General features: G+C 44.0%; 1 protein-coding gene across 8 annotated transcripts in view; it reads right to left on the reverse strand.

Annotated features, from left to right (window-relative positions):
- The window catches only part of HGS (hepatocyte growth factor-regulated tyrosine kinase substrate), a 236,173-nt gene that overhangs the window by 105,083 nt on the left and 118,046 nt on the right, over positions 1 to 13,044 (reverse strand). For 4 of the 8 annotated variants that reach the window (XM_078653844.1, XM_078653843.1, XM_078653849.1 and 1 more), the window contains 6 exons: positions 12,136 to 12,214; positions 9,864 to 9,923; positions 5,522 to 5,620; positions 3,333 to 3,428; positions 2,857 to 2,895; positions 2,584 to 2,742 (listed from right to left, as the gene is read on the reverse strand). In XM_078653844.1, coding sequence (XP_078509970.1) covers positions 2,584 to 2,742; positions 2,857 to 2,895; positions 3,333 to 3,428; positions 5,522 to 5,620; positions 9,864 to 9,923; positions 12,136 to 12,214 — 532 coding nt within the window. The remainder of the gene's footprint in view (positions 1 to 2,583; positions 2,743 to 2,856; positions 2,896 to 3,332; positions 3,429 to 5,521; positions 5,621 to 9,863; positions 9,924 to 12,135; positions 12,215 to 13,044) is intronic. The other 4 variants (XM_078653846.1, XM_078653845.1, XM_078653848.1 and 1 more) reach the window with 2 other exon arrangements.

The raw sequence follows: 13,044 nt of genomic DNA on the forward strand, positions 1-13,044 counted from the left end.
ACTCGCCTTGGAACCATTGGCTGCTTGGCTTCGGTGGGAGCCTTCGCTCAAGGGGATTCGCTGGTCTCCGGACTTTGAGGACTGCGTTTCGCTTTACGCGGACGACATTCTTTTGTATCTCACCTCCCCGCGTAAATCTCTGACAGTTTTGTTTGACGTTCTCACTTCATTTGGTGCCAACTCGGGCCTCGTTATTAACTGGGCAAAGTCCTGCGTGTATGTTCTTTCGGGTGTTTTACCCCCATTGCCGAGCAGACTTCCTATCCAGGTGGTCCAGTCTGGCTTCAAATATTTAGGGATTTTTATTACGTTGGACTCCTCGCTCCGATTTGAGCGTAATCTCCTCCCCCCGTTGCTTCGATTGCGACTGGACGTGGCCCGCTGGCGTAAGCTTCCTTTGTCTCTTCTGGGCAGGGCGGCCCTGTTTAAAATGATGTCCTTGCCGCGGTTCCTCTACGCGCTCCAGAACTCCTATGACGCTATCCCCAAGACCTATTTCCGAGAGATCGAGAGTCTTCAAAGGCAATTGATTTGGGACGGGCGTCCACGTATTGCCCTCGCGAAACTCACCATCCCTTGGTACGACGGGGGCATGGCGCTCCCCGATATCAAGCGATATTATTGGGCTTCCCAGCTGTCTGCTATTAATCACGTGATGTTTTCACCGGGTCGAAATCCTACATTCGAGATGGATAGACTCCAGCTGCCGGGTGGGGACTTTAATAGAGCGCTTTATTCCCCGATCGGCCGGGCGCCATCTTGTGGGCCCGTCCAGGAGTGCAGTAACTGTGTGGCGAGCCGCGAATGTGAGTTTGGGATGGGAGGATCGAATGACGCTGGCGACGCCGCTTTATGCCTCGGAACGTTTGGGGTGTCTCTGGTCTACTAAGGGCTTCGACCGCTGGGATATGATTGGTATAAGTAAGGTGGGTGATGTATGCTCGAAAGGTAGTGTGAAGTCGTTCCAGGCCCTCCAGGAGGAATATGGTTTGAATGGTAGGGAATTTTTTCGTTATCTGCAGGTCCGGCACGCCCTCGCCTCAGTCTTGACTCCTGATGAGGCCCTGCCCGAGTCTTCCCCCCTCGAAGATCGTGTCCTTGATGGGCACCTGCCTGATAGCACTATTTCCCTGATCTATAAGAAGCTGATCAATAATCGGGCGGACTTATTGGTCCGACTTCGGGAGGCTTGGGTCGGCGATGGGTTGGAACTGGACGACGAGGATTGGCAGTCGGCACTCTCTTCTCCCAAGGAGGTAGCCATTCCTGCCCGTCTCCGTTCGGTTCAACTTAAAATCCTTCATCGAGTGTATGTCACTGGTCCGCGTCTGGTAACGATGGGCTTTTCCTTGGATGGGTTATGTAAGCGTGGTTGTGGGTCGTGTGCTACTTTTTTACACATTTGGGAGTGCCCGGTTGTGGAGGCTTACTGGACTGCTGTGCTTGAGGTGATGACTGCTGTGACTGGTGTTGCCCTGCGGCCGGAGCCTCGACGATGTCTGTTGAATGTGTGGGAGCCCACTGACTACTCTGTGGCCCAGACCAGATGGGCCACCTTGGGTTACATGATTGCGAAACGGGATATTGCGCAACTCTGGGGCGCATCCAGGCCCCCTGAGGTCTCGAAATGGGAGGACAACATGGACTGGTCCATGTTTCGTGAGAAGACTGTTTATGTGGCCAGGGGCAGACCCAGGGCGTGGACGAAGATTTGGGGCCAGTGGAATGAATATCGTGGGGATATCTGTACACCTCCCCTTGTAGGCACTACTGATGTTGTCCTATCTCCCTAGGCGAGCGTTCCCGGAACCCTTTCATACTGTTTTTTGTGTTTCCGATTCTCCCCGCTGCTCCCCCCCCCCCCCCGACCGTGTTGGAGCCTCAGGGCTCTTGGTAGGTTCTCCTGCTTGTAGACCATCCCCTCCGTTCTTTGGGCTGACCTTGATTACCGTGCATTCGCCTTTCTAGTGTTTGTTTTTCTTTTTGTATAAAATAAAAATTCAATATGCTCTGTGACATGCTGGGAGTAATGCTTTGTGCTGGATTTGTGCCTGACCACGGGTGTACACTTCTGATTCGTGCCTTATTATTAGCGGCCAGCCCGTGCGGTTGTAGGCCCATTCTTGTATTTTTCTATGCTTGCTCAAATAAAGGTTTTTGGAAAAAAAAAAAGAAAAAAAAACCTTAGAAGGAGTGTACTGTCTCAACAGGTTGGAGGGAAATGAAGAGGGCCAAGGAGGACTTGGTACTGGTGCTCATTAGTGAAAGACAGGTGTGATGGAGTGTAGGCTGGTACTGCTGCTAGGTGGTTGAGGGGAGACAAGTGGAAAAATTAAACAAGAGTCTGATATTACGGCTGAAACTAACATTTATTTAAAGACATTTCAGAATTTGCGCTCCTGCCCAACTATTGAGCATACATGACAAACATCTGTTTCCAGACAAAGGAGCCCATTCAATGTTGAGACATGCTTTACTTAGGTTAAAATGGGTCAGCTACAGATTGCCTTTGAGTGGCGCAAGGAATAATTAATCACGTGAATGAGCAGAATGAAGTTGACCAAAACATTGACAATCCCTTACCTCCACGACATTAACCACGGTAACGGGCGGCACATGGATCTCCCCCGTAACAGCAATCGGTTCAGTGATCATGATAGGTGCAGGGGCAGAAGGAGTGGGGCTCTTACGAACTTCCTCCTGCTTCTTTTCCCAGTAATTCCTATTCAAATACCGAGCCAGCTGAGAAACAGAACAGGAATCAAGATATGGTCATATAAGCAGACAGAGAATAGAGATGGGCTTTCCTGCTAAGGACTAGCCAGAGCCAATAACTGTTACCTCGCCACAACTTACCTCGGGGTCAATATCCTCAGCTAATGGGGCAGAAGAGTTCTAGAGAAAAAGCGAAAAAAGTGAATGAGTCAATTCAGGAAACAATATGATTCCAAGAACACCATCTGCTTCAGTCATTCCTCTCAGACAGAGCTACCACACTAAGAAACCCCACACATCTGACAGTATCACACATTGCTTTGAAATCCTGCAACTTCCCTTGAAATGCACACTTTAAAGTGGATTAGGACATTTAGCTCATAAAGTAGATAGATTCGCAACCTTTAATCATCCCCCTTTCCATTCGATTCAATTTCAGAATTCCTGGCACTAGTAGGAGATATACGTCAAACAAACACAAGTAATGAAAACAAAACACAGGGAATGTGGCATGAGCAGTGTGACAAAGGGTTAAATGATGGAAACAAAAAAAGTAGAGGTGGCAAAAACACAAAGGAAGTGAAGGGACGATGGTGGAGCACCATGTTGAAGCTTACCACTGGAGATGAGTAGAGCGTCCCAGCAGTGGGAGTGGAAGTGGTGCTGGCAACAGGCTCTGCTTTTGGATACATAGGATAGGTGGTCTTCTGTTTCTAAAAAACAATGGCCAGGCAAGCATTTTCAGTCTGCACAAATGCACTGGAGGATAAGTTGTGTACAAGACTTAGGTTAAAGATCAAACACACTGGTTTCATTTTTACGAAAATATTTATCCCAAACCAGCCAATCTCATGTGCAATCCCACTTCCTTCAGGTCTCACCTCTGTTTCTTCATAACCACAGAACAGTGATTCATTCTAACTGGGCTGGAGCTGTGAGGAAAGTAAGTGGGCTGCTGTGGGTAAAGAAAGGTTTGCGGATAAAGAGTACCCTATGTGGGGTACCGGAGGAGTCAATGGTTATTGTGCAGTATACGTTGAAGAAGTGGTATTTACTAATGGTGTCCAAGGGTCAGGAAAACGACAACTCCAAATCCACTCAAAAATGGAAACCAAGTTCCTCTCTTTGGGTAATTGACTCTCTCTAGGCATTAAGTGCAAGCAGTGAAAGGTTACAGATAATGGTGGTAGGGGTTGGAACTTTGGTACAGTATGGCACCGTAAATAACACTCAACATCAGTGTTCAAAATAAGCGTCCAGTTGGCACTATACCTATTAAGAAAAATAAGACTCCTTGTGCCATGAGAGGGTTATTCTTCCTTAACCTTTGCAACCCAGAGATCTGCAGTTTCGACTTGAGCCTTGTTCCCAAGTCTGCCAATTTCAGCTTAGTTTAATTGAACCACTTTGCTACTTCCAGATGACCCTGCCAGCTCCAGGTTTCTTTGTTCTGACCTAGGTGAGTTTATAAGAGTACTATGGTATGTTAAGCTTCATACTGTCTCTTTTCTTTGGCGTCACTGTGACCTTATTCTTCATCTTGTTCTGAATTATTGTGTTGCTGTAGCTTGTTGACTTTTCACCAACCCTGCTTCTATTTGCTTCAGAGAATGGAGTGCAGCTCTCAATTAGGTTCGGATCTTTTGCGTTCTCTGACTTCGGGAACAATCCACTGTTTTAAAATAATTTTGGTGTGTTTGTAATTGGTGACAAACTGGTTTCAAGGATGATCTAAACTGTTTTTTCATTACCCAGTGGTCAAAGCTCTTTGGTCCCGTATTTGGTCTACACTTAATAACATTTTGTCTACTGATATTCCCTTTGAGATTGTACATATTTTTCTGGGTGGCACCTCTTCCATATGGAATGTTCAATGCAATGTTCGTAAATTTATTGACCTTTTCATAGCAATTTCTCTTCAGATAATCACTACCAATTGGAAAGATACTTCCAAAATTGCGTATAATGCTTGGTGGAATCTGCTATGTCATCACCACAGACTTGATCGTGCTTATGCTACAACTGTACTATTATTAATCAAAAGAGATTTGTTATGGCTACCTTTAACTGATTAACTGATTACTGACGTACACCTTGAATGTTTTATGGTCCTTTATTTTCTCTTCTGGTTATCAGATTTATATAAGTATTAAATTTACAGTTGCCTTCTTTTTCTTTCCTCCCCCCCCCCTTTCCCCCTACGAAAAATTACCCACAAAAGCTTTGTTTATTGGTATAGTTATACAACCCTTCCCTGGGGTTAGTAGTTTAATCATTATTGTTTCTCAGAGGTCTCCTGTTTCTTAGATATCACTTACTTTTGTAATGATGTTTTACGTAGTTTATCTTTATTCAATAAAGCTTTCTAAACTGAAAAAGTATGATCTAAACACCCTGAGAGCTTGCCACTGTTGTGATCAACTGGCATGCTTGTAAACACTTGATCCTTTTCTAATTGCATAGCACTTTTAAATATAGCCTCTCTACACATGAATACTCTGCCTGAAGCCACAGTAAATCCATACAAGTGGGACTTGATTTCTTTGGTCCCTATTCATTACTTCATGTAAACACTAAAGTGCAAACACTATCAAACCGTTTTCTTAATGAGCTGCCCAATCAGGTTTGACAACCTCCCATTACAACTGTTTACCTCTTAAGTGTCTTTCTCTCAAAAAGTATCCCCATACATCACTAGAAGTAGGGCTCCCAATTACACACAAGGTTGCACTGGCCACAATTGGTGGAATGTGCTCAGTGACTACTGTTGCATCACAAAGCCTGCCTATTCACGGCATCCACTTACCGAACGCTCCTTCTCTTCTGCTTCAGACTGCGAAAGGGCAATAGCCAGCTGAAGCTCTTCTTCCTCCTGGAGTGCTGCTTCATCCCTCTTGGGTGGTGTCTGAGCATAGAATATAGAGACAATTGCTTAGCTAGGCCGTGAAAGAATCTGGAACACTGCTGTGTTTTAAGAAGGCAGAAGTGACTTAAATGTGCACACCAACGAGGAAACAAAAAGTTTGCCAAGGGAAACACATAGTAAACCTGCATGCAGCCCGTGACATTCAGATATGTACATTAGCTATCATCCCACATGCTGAATAAAGTACCTATGTACCACCTCCAATACTAGACGGTTAACCATTCACACGGTCCAGTCACACAGTGAAGTGAGCACATTCATCCACACTGGCCAAGATACCACAATCATACAAGACAGGTGGACAGGAAGACAGAACATACAGACACCCAAACTCTGCCACCGCCGCCTCCGCACTTCATTCACACAGACCTATAAGTACACACATTTATGCAGAAGATCCCTTTAAAAATGTCCCAGAAGTTCAAACTGTCATCTACTGGCATATCCTGAGATGCACAAATATATACTGTAACCCCTATTAATACAGCCAAATAAATCACAAATGCACTGCCTTCAGATAGCCCAAACACACACATGATATATGGAAAACCATTCATACAGCCCACAATTCACAATAACACAGGTAACCACATTTGCATAGATCCACACATAAAAACTCTGATAAATACATAACCATTCATTAACTCTTACATGTACACCTATACAAGCACACCAATATATACAGTTCACTTTAGACAACAATATAAATACACCTAATCCACATAGCCACTGAAACACACCAGAAGATAAATATGATTTATAAAGGCCTTGATGTGCAGTGACATACACATACCTTTACATTTTACCCCAATAGATAGATGTGCACCAATCATATAGCCCTAGTTATATACCCACTCTCATACTACTCCAAACATGCAATACATGAAGAACCATTTAAACAGACCAGCTGTACCCCATGTACACCCACATTCACACAGTACTATACACACACACACCAATACAATTACAGCCACTTATACATTCCCAAATGCACACATTCACACAACCCCAAGTTAACAATGTTGCATGCATATTGCCCTCCACTGGTTACACACCCATTTATTAAGCCCCAGTTAAACCAATATATATGCCCAGCTCTTGGGAAACAGGTGTACGCATCTTCACAGACACACACCAATAGACTCTCGCCCATTTACATAAATGCAGATATACACTCATACACAGTCACAAATGCACAACACTGCATGTACATCTATTTATAAAGCCCCATGTATACCAGTTCTAACACTTAAACATACAAACCCAACCACGGAGGCATACACATCATACATACACACTGCTCAAGACAGCTACATACACAGCCACTCTCAAATACTCATACATGCATGCATTCATTCATTCATTCATTCATTCAGGCCCAGGATTACAATCATTCGCGGAGCTCCAAATAATTAAAGTGACAGCCCCTGAACCAAATTGATGTTCTATTTGTACAGCACCTCACTGAAAAACCTGTTACAAACATTCACATACAAAAACAGAGCCATTGTACATCCCACGGTACATGCATATGTACTCCTGCAGAACTAGATTTACACAAATTGATGCACAACCGTACATAAAAATAGGACACAATAACAAACAAGGGTAAATAGCACAGGAACTAAAAAAGTCTCAGAAAGCGTCAATCCAGTGCTAAAGGTCACTTTGTAAGAATGAAACAGAGTTCCTACGTGCATCAGTGTGTGGAAGAACTACTCTCAGAATCGAAGATGTATAAGATTGTTGGGTCATGCTCGCATGTCCATAATGAGACAATGTGGTCCTGTGTATATGAGAGCAAACGGCCTCACATACTGTGTTTTGGCAAGAGTATACTGCTTGTCTAGGAAACTTTAACTGGAAATCCACAGACAGCGTCTTTGTGACATAAATCTCTGGCGGCCGACAAGTCGTTGGTTAAACGACCAGAGAGCGAGATTTTTTTTTCTTTTTAGAGTTTTATATAGCGCAAACCAAACCCAAAGGTATCAGAGCGCTTTACATGAGCACCATTTACGTTACAGATGGCCACATTTATTTTTGTCAGGCAGGGGAAATCAAGTGATTTGCCCAGATTCACAGAATGTTGAGCGTCCCTGCCTAGATTTGAACTGGGGTCCCCAGCTCCGAGGTCGACTGCCCTAGCCGTTAGACCACATTCTCTCCCCAGAGTGATGGAGTGGGTAAAGGGAGTCAGGATATTCCGCAACACCAGCCGCAGAGAAAGGCAGGTCCTTATTAACAGAGAGCCTTGAATGAGGCAACAGTAGTAAGGAGCTAGTTCACAGAGAGGTGAGCATTCTGTCATTCAGAGGGTAAATGTGCAAAAGACATGCTGAAGGAACCAAAGGTAGAAGGGGAAAACTCCTAGCAAGGAGAGATTGTTGCAGAGGGAAGCGTGTGGACCCACCCCAGAAGGGACAGGATAAGAGTAAAGCATGTGGCTGAAAGGTGCCCAGAAAGTTTGAAAAAGAGAAAAATCAGAACAAAGGTCTGACTCGCCGAGTGAGGGGACGAGCAGGAGCTATAGAAGTAAAATTCAAGCATGAGAAGACCTTCAGAAGAAAGCAGACACTAAAAATAGGTCCCACGAGCATTCAGAAATGGAATTTAAAGAACAGAGACTGATAGAAAAGCAATGACCTACCAGCAGGCCAAAGAAGAGGGGAAGGGGGTGGGCTGGGCTTTAACAGGGGAAGACACACATCAGAAAAACCTTCCTAGCAATGAGCACTACTCAAGAGTGATACAGGCAAGGCATTAGTAACCTGGAGAGCTGTAGAGCTCACTGATATTAGCAATGTCTCAGAGCACAAGGTATGTCAGGACTGAAGGGGAAACTATTTGGGGCACCAGAGTTCCCAGGGACGAACATCCGATTTGTGAGCGACTTATTTAGCTGAACATTGCAAAAACCATTGGGTTTTATGACTTCACATGATCAGCGTTAGTATTGTGCTGGAGTTGCAGAGTAAATCCATTAAACTGTGGGGTAGATTTTTTTTTTTAGGGTAGCATATGTTCTATGGAGTTACTGGCTAAGAGCAAATAAAAGTTCAGTAGGTTTTATAACTTCAAGGACTAACGCCAAGTCTAGACCTTCAACGATCTCTATGGGTGGATGAAATATATGTGGGTTCTATCGATTCAGGAGGCAAGTGCAAGGTTTGTGGGTTGTAAGGTTTAACACAGGTGGTGCAAAGAAGATGGGTTCTAAGATATCAAATAGTGAGCATAAAGTATGTGATTAATATGGAGTTAAGTAGAGGATCTGTGGGGGTCTATGGCTGTATTATAGGAGAGGAGTATATAGTCTGCGTTGTATGGTTAAGTGACCGATACAGAGTCTGTAAGCTCTATTAATACATGGGGTGAGTACAAGATCTGTTGGTCCTAGGTCTTAAGGTAGTAATTACACAATGTATTTGGGTTTTACAGCTCCAGGTGGGTGAGTAAAAGGTGTACGTGCCGTTGTTTCAGGATCTAAAAGAGAATGTGCTACATTTTGATGAGTGAGTACAAAATCCATGTGCTTAGAATGTAAGAACTGACTGACAGTGTAAGCAGTGTGTAACAAAAGCAAATACAAGGTTTGAGTGTTCTAGAACTTTAGTGGGCAAATATAAGGTTGGTGTTTTCTTGGTCTTCATGGGGCAAATATAAGGTCTTTAGGTACTATAGTGTCATGGGATGAATAAAAGGACTGTGGGTACAAGACTTTTAAGGGAGGAAAAAGTAAAAGGGCCAAGTTCAACAGCTTCAACGTTTAGCACATGCTTTTTGGGTACCATTGCTTGATAAAGTGAATATGTTATCTTTGGGTTCTAGGACTTAATCGGGCTGGGGGTGGTGGTTCAGTTGCATTCAGGGACCAATCCAATGTCTTTGGGCACAGTGCCTTCATGGGCCAAATACAAGGTCTGTGAGTTCAGTGGCTTTGCAAGGAGAGTATGAGGTCTGTGGGTAATAAGGCAGTGTGGAAATGCACAGTTGTTGGGTGTTATGACTTCCTGGGGTAGAATAAGGTTTATATACATACTACAGGTTCAGGAGATTCACAGACGGCCGGTGAAATCAAGTCTGTGGATTCAGGGACTTCAGGTATGAATACAATATCTGTAAACTCAAATGCTTCAGGAGATGAGTAACAGGCATGTGTGGGAGGTGCAGAGAAGCGGACGGGTGAATATTCTCAAGCGTCCCTTACAGTAATTCTCACCTTTCGGCTGCTCTGAGCCTCTGTCCCTGCCGCTCCTTTCTCCTCTTCCCCAGCCTGGGTCTTATTCAAGATTCAAAAAACAAAAAGCAAAACACATAAGAAGGGCCCATTCGCACCCACACCAGCACCCATGGGTGCTACGCTAGTCATGCAAGCAGCACAAGGTGATATTTTGTTCTCATTCTTAGCTTGCACTAGGCATCTCTTGCTTTTACAATATCCATTATCAATTCATCCCACTTCACACTAACCAAGTCCTTTGCTTATCTTGCCCCCTAAAATAATTATCTGTGACCACTTCAGTTACAACCTGTAAATGCTTGACCTGCTGGTTCTTCTGTTAGTTCAGATTGTATTCCTCCAACATCAGATCCAGCTGCTACCTCTTCACATTATCTGCAACCTAGTCGGGTTTAATCGCACTGGGAGAAACTACTACTTTGTTCCACTGTCGGGTGCAACTCCTACCACCTCAGATTATATCCCAAATTGACAGCAGGTACAGCTCCAGGTCTCCCATCATCATATGCAACTAATTCAGGCCCATCTCCTACCCTAGCCTGCCATCAGTTGCAAGTACGTACGAGCGCAGGAGCTACTCCTCTACTGTAAAAATTTACTGTCAGGTGTAACTTCAGCGTTGGGCATTATCTGCTGTACCACATGAGTGTGAAGTCCAAATTTCTGCTAGGAATTGTTGATATTGCTTTCCCTTTCAAAGTCTTTGAATGGTAAATTAATAAACCTGGTTCTCACCAACCACATTTGTCTGCTTATTCAGCTTTGCCGATCTAGCTTTCGTGCACAACCTTTCATCCACTTGTCCCATCTTGTTAAAAGACACTCACAGTGGCACTGCTACCACTGCAAGACTTGCTATAAGATCTAGTTGCGAAAATGCCACTAGCTCTATTTTTAGCCATCCCACTTGCCCAATCCCACCACAACAAACTAATAAACTAGTAACTAACAAGACCAGACACCATGACAGTGGGAAAAAGCTCAGAAGTACACAGAGGAGGCCAGAAAGGAAGGTAACCTTATACAGAGCAGAGAAGTGAAGCAAGAGATTTTACTGTAAGTGACAAATGGTTCATAAAGTGGCCATTACAGGGAGAAGAGTTTCATAGGAGCTGGCTGCATTATTACCAATGCCTCTCAGGTGTGGAAGGGACAGCATGGTTACAGGAAGCAGGGTAAGCCAGGAAGGGTGCAGCATTATTATGAAGAAGAGTAGCTCAGGAACAGAACGCATGGTTGCAAGGAAGAGCAGCTCAGAAAGGGACAACATTGCTTTAAGGAGAAGCAACCAGGAAGGGTCATCATCATAACAGGAAGCAAAGCAGTGCAGGAAATGGCATCTTCAAAGGCAGCAGAGGAACGTAGAAGGGGTGGCATAGGTTAATGGAGTACAGGAACATAGCAAGAAATGTTGTTTGAAGGTGCAGCGGTGTGCAGAGAAGTACAGTAACATTTAGGCAGAATAAGCTCAGGAAGGAGAGAGAAGAGGAGGCCGGATGTGGTGGCAAGAGAAGTTCAGTAAGGGTGGCAAGGAGTTCAGGGAGAAACCGCATTGCTTTGAGAAGTAGAGAATGCCCAGGAATTGGGCTTATTTCAAGAAGTGGGGAATGCAAAGTAAAGTGCTGCATTGCTACAGGGAGCACGGAAACTCAGGAAAGTGTGATCTATATTCTGCTACAAGATTTAAGGAAGAGGAAGCATCGGTATACAGCAATGATGAAGTTCACAAACAGATGGTGCCGGTCAAAGGAATGAAGCAGAGGAGCTTAGGAAGAGAGGACATCTTTGTAAAAAGCAGAAGAGAACTAGAAGGTAAGACATCAATTTAAAGAGTAGAGGATTTATGGAAAAGACAATAGCGTAATTTCAACACTCAGACCTATCTACTCTTTCTTTAGACCAGTGGCACATCTATTGGACCACAGACATCCCTCTACTGAACTCAAAACATGCTTCCTTAGACTCTCTTTGTTTTAGACCAGAGAAATGTCTCTAACATTCATGACACAGTCAGCAGACCCATAGCTGGTGTTTGATAGTCATGAAAAGTCTTATAAAAATCATCCAAGGCCAACACTACTGCTCCTACACCTAGGTATGTCAATGAGAGAGAGCTCTCCTGTGCAGGCATGTGTTAACTCAGCCAATATGATTTTGCCCGATTCCAGTAAACATGACGGACCTAAACAACATTCATTACAAAGTGACATTTATCACTAGAGAGACACAAATAATCAGGCAGAGTGCTCACCTGAGACTGTTGGGAAAGGGGGCTTGTCAGGTATTCTGGGGGCAGCTCAGAGCCAGAGACAGGTTTACCATCAACTTTCCTAAAGAGAAGAAAAAAACACTTGCTTTATAAAACATTTAACCAGAAGGAAGCATAGGGGTGAGGCAGGCAGAGTAGAAAGGTCAGGGCTACGGCAACATTGGGGAACAGTGGGAAACCGAAAGCTACCCGGCAAAAAATATATATAATAATTATACAGAGGGCAGATAACAGAAGTGTATACACAATAGGGTAGAATATAAGAGCTAAATGTGTGGACACAATCATTCACTGGCTAACACAAAATGTATAGTTAATTGGAAAGAAGTCATTTTGAGGTATCAGAGAATAAAGATCACCATCAGAGACTTCTACTCATAGGCCTTCATTATGAGGGACCCCTTAATTCTGATGAGGTCCCAGCTTGGCACCATGGGAATTATGAGATCTGTGTCAACACTGCGGTTCCATTTACTTTCAGCTGTCAAAATCTCAGAATGAACCTTCTTAAAATAATGAGGAAATATGGAGTGAGTCAGACTTAGATTTACAGATAATTCCTAATGTTTCAAGGTAACCTTACGGTTACACTGGCAATCCTTGTAAAGGGAAATTGGTCTCTAGTGTGGGGCAATTTAGGGTGGCAGAGAGAGACTTAAAGGGAAGTAAACTGGGCCACCTCTAACGAGGGATACATCTATTCTTCTCTAGGTGGTTAACCAGGGAGTAGTTGTACGGTTAGACGAAGACTGCCAGCTGCCATCAACCTTCAAGGTTTTGTGTTGGGGACAAAAAAAACAAAGTCAGTTTTAAGAATTTCTGGAATGTTTCTTACAGGTTGGGCCATAAGACTAGGGTCCCTGTATAGCCTTAAGATAACCTTCTACGAGA

Source organism: Lissotriton helveticus, chromosome 7 (genome assembly GCF_964261635.1).
Source record: "Lissotriton helveticus chromosome 7, aLisHel1.1, whole genome shotgun sequence".
NCBI lineage: Eukaryota > Metazoa > Chordata > Amphibia > Caudata > Salamandridae > Lissotriton > Lissotriton helveticus.